The sequence below is a fragment of the Entamoeba invadens genome (assembly GCF_000330505.1).
Source record: "Entamoeba invadens IP1 unplaced genomic scaffold scaff_1105074726471, whole genome shotgun sequence".
NCBI lineage: Eukaryota > Evosea > Mastigamoebida > Endamoebidae > Entamoeba > Entamoeba invadens.
In genome coordinates, this window is record NW_004440438.1 from 89,772 (window position 1) to 91,853 (window position 2,082).

General features: G+C 24.5%; 1 protein-coding gene across 1 annotated transcript; it reads right to left on the bottom strand.

Annotated features, from left to right (window-relative positions):
• Positions 1-542: 542 nt before the first annotated feature.
• Positions 543-1,451, bottom strand: EIN_280860 (hypothetical protein; the record flags this gene model as incomplete). The annotated part of the gene is made up of 4 exons (XM_004257732.1): positions 543-574; positions 668-1,021; positions 1,080-1,142; positions 1,259-1,451. The coding sequence occupies 4 exons, from the start codon at positions 1,449-1,451 to the stop codon at positions 543-545; spliced, it is 642 nt and encodes a 213-aa protein (XP_004257780.1).
• Between the last annotated feature and the right edge of the window lie 631 nt (positions 1,452-2,082).

The window sequence follows — 2,082 nt, forward strand, 5'->3', positions numbered from 1 at the left end:
GTCTATTTGTCGTAAATCCAGAGAAAAAACGTGTCTATTTGTCGTAAATGAGTGAATTTTGTAGAAAATTCTTTTTAATATTGAAATTTATTTATTTAAAAAAATTTAGTTAAAATTCAACAAAAGGCACAGATTCGAGAACAAAATAGTTAATTGTCGTACATCAAAATGATTGGCCAGTTGTCCGACAAATAAGCAAGTTCGACAATTATAATTACGACAAATAGACGCTTTTAACTTTAATTTCAAATTGCAGCAAACTGTAGATGCTTTAATTCATGTAAGATTAGTTTATGTAAAAAATTTGTTTTATATAGTGGTTTTTATCTTTAGTATTGGTTAATTAGAATTATTAAAATAAAGTGAAACCATTTTTAGTGTTTGCAGGTGTTTTTTATATAATTATTGTTGAAAATGTGGTATAACGATGTACGAATTGATAAAAGTAATTATATATTGACGTGGGTAATAAGGATGGTGATTTTGCAAACCTCTGATGTTTGTGATTAAAAAAATCAAAACTATATTATAGTTTATATAAATTATAGATTAACCATAACAATCTTGCATAAAACTAAGTTTTCACATAATATAAAGTGAGCATATTATAAATGTCATAATATCTATTGTAGATTAAAATTGAAAATACAAAATTAAACAACAAAACAATGGTTTTGTTGGCTTTCAAATTGGTTTTCAAACTTATTTTTCATTACACTTTCATTTTTCATTAACTTCTTTTGATAAATTTCCATTCTTTGATGGTTATCACATATTTGAGAAACTGCACACTCAAAAACATCATACACCCCCTTTCCTGTTTTTGCAGAACAACAAACCAATGGAACATTAATTTTGTCACACATTTTTTGTGCCATATTCTCTGTGATTAGCCTGTTATCCAAATCGATTTTATTGCACACAACAATGATTGCAATATTATTTGGATTTTCTTCTTGCCCCAAATCTATCCACTCTAATATATTTTCAAAAGAGTAAATATCATTCGTATCGAAAACTACTATTAATTAAATTTTGTGTTTTTAATATTTATTTGATATTTTGTTTATATTTCAAACCTAAAACAATGTCCACATTTTTTCTATAAACTTCAGTCATTTTTAAAAATTTTTTATGGCTACCTTTTCGTTATTTATTTATCTTTCATTTATTAAACATTTCATATTTAATGTTTCTAATTAATAATAATAATATAATATCTAAAAAGATTTATGTTTTTAATATAAAAATAACACACTAAAATTCCATATGCTAAGATCTATTGTATTATTTTTGTATGTAATCGTTTTTAAATTATAATTTGCACCAATAGTAGGTAAAGTAACATCAAAATATTCGTTATCACAAAAACGTTGGCAAATTGATGTTTTTCCTGAACATTCGTTTCCTAATACAACAACTTTTAGATGTAAATAATTTGCATTCAACATGATTTGTAATTAATTAGTTCTTTTTATTTTTAACCAAAATAATGACATTAAAATGTGTTTTGAGTTGGTGGGAAAAAGTTTGGCTTGTTTGCAAATTAACACTTAAAATAACGCCCTTATTTTTGTTTTGGCCTGTTTTTACAGGGATATTAATCCAATTTTTGATGATTTTCCTTTTTTTGGCTTGTGTATAGTTTATGCACATAAAATAAACTCTAAAAAAACGGAAATTTATTTAATAAACTCGATATTTCCCCGATTTTTAGACCACTTGAATTTTGTTCAATGTTATTTAAAGTGTTAAAGTAAATTATAATATTTGTTGCTATAATATTAAAAACATTATGTATTATCTCAAAAAACAAAAAAAACGAAAAACCAAACAATAAAAATTAAAACCAAACTTTTGATAGAAAATTTTTTGTTCAGGTCAAAACAATGGCACTTCGAATAGAAAAATGAGATTTTATTCTCATGTTTATGTCGATACAATACAAAGTCAATAGCAACCACTCAACGTTTGTTTTTGGAATAAAAAATAAAGGTTTAGCAAACATATAAAAACGCAATATTAAAAGTATAAAACAAATCATTCGGTTGTTTATATAGTCAACGCAACACAATTAACAAT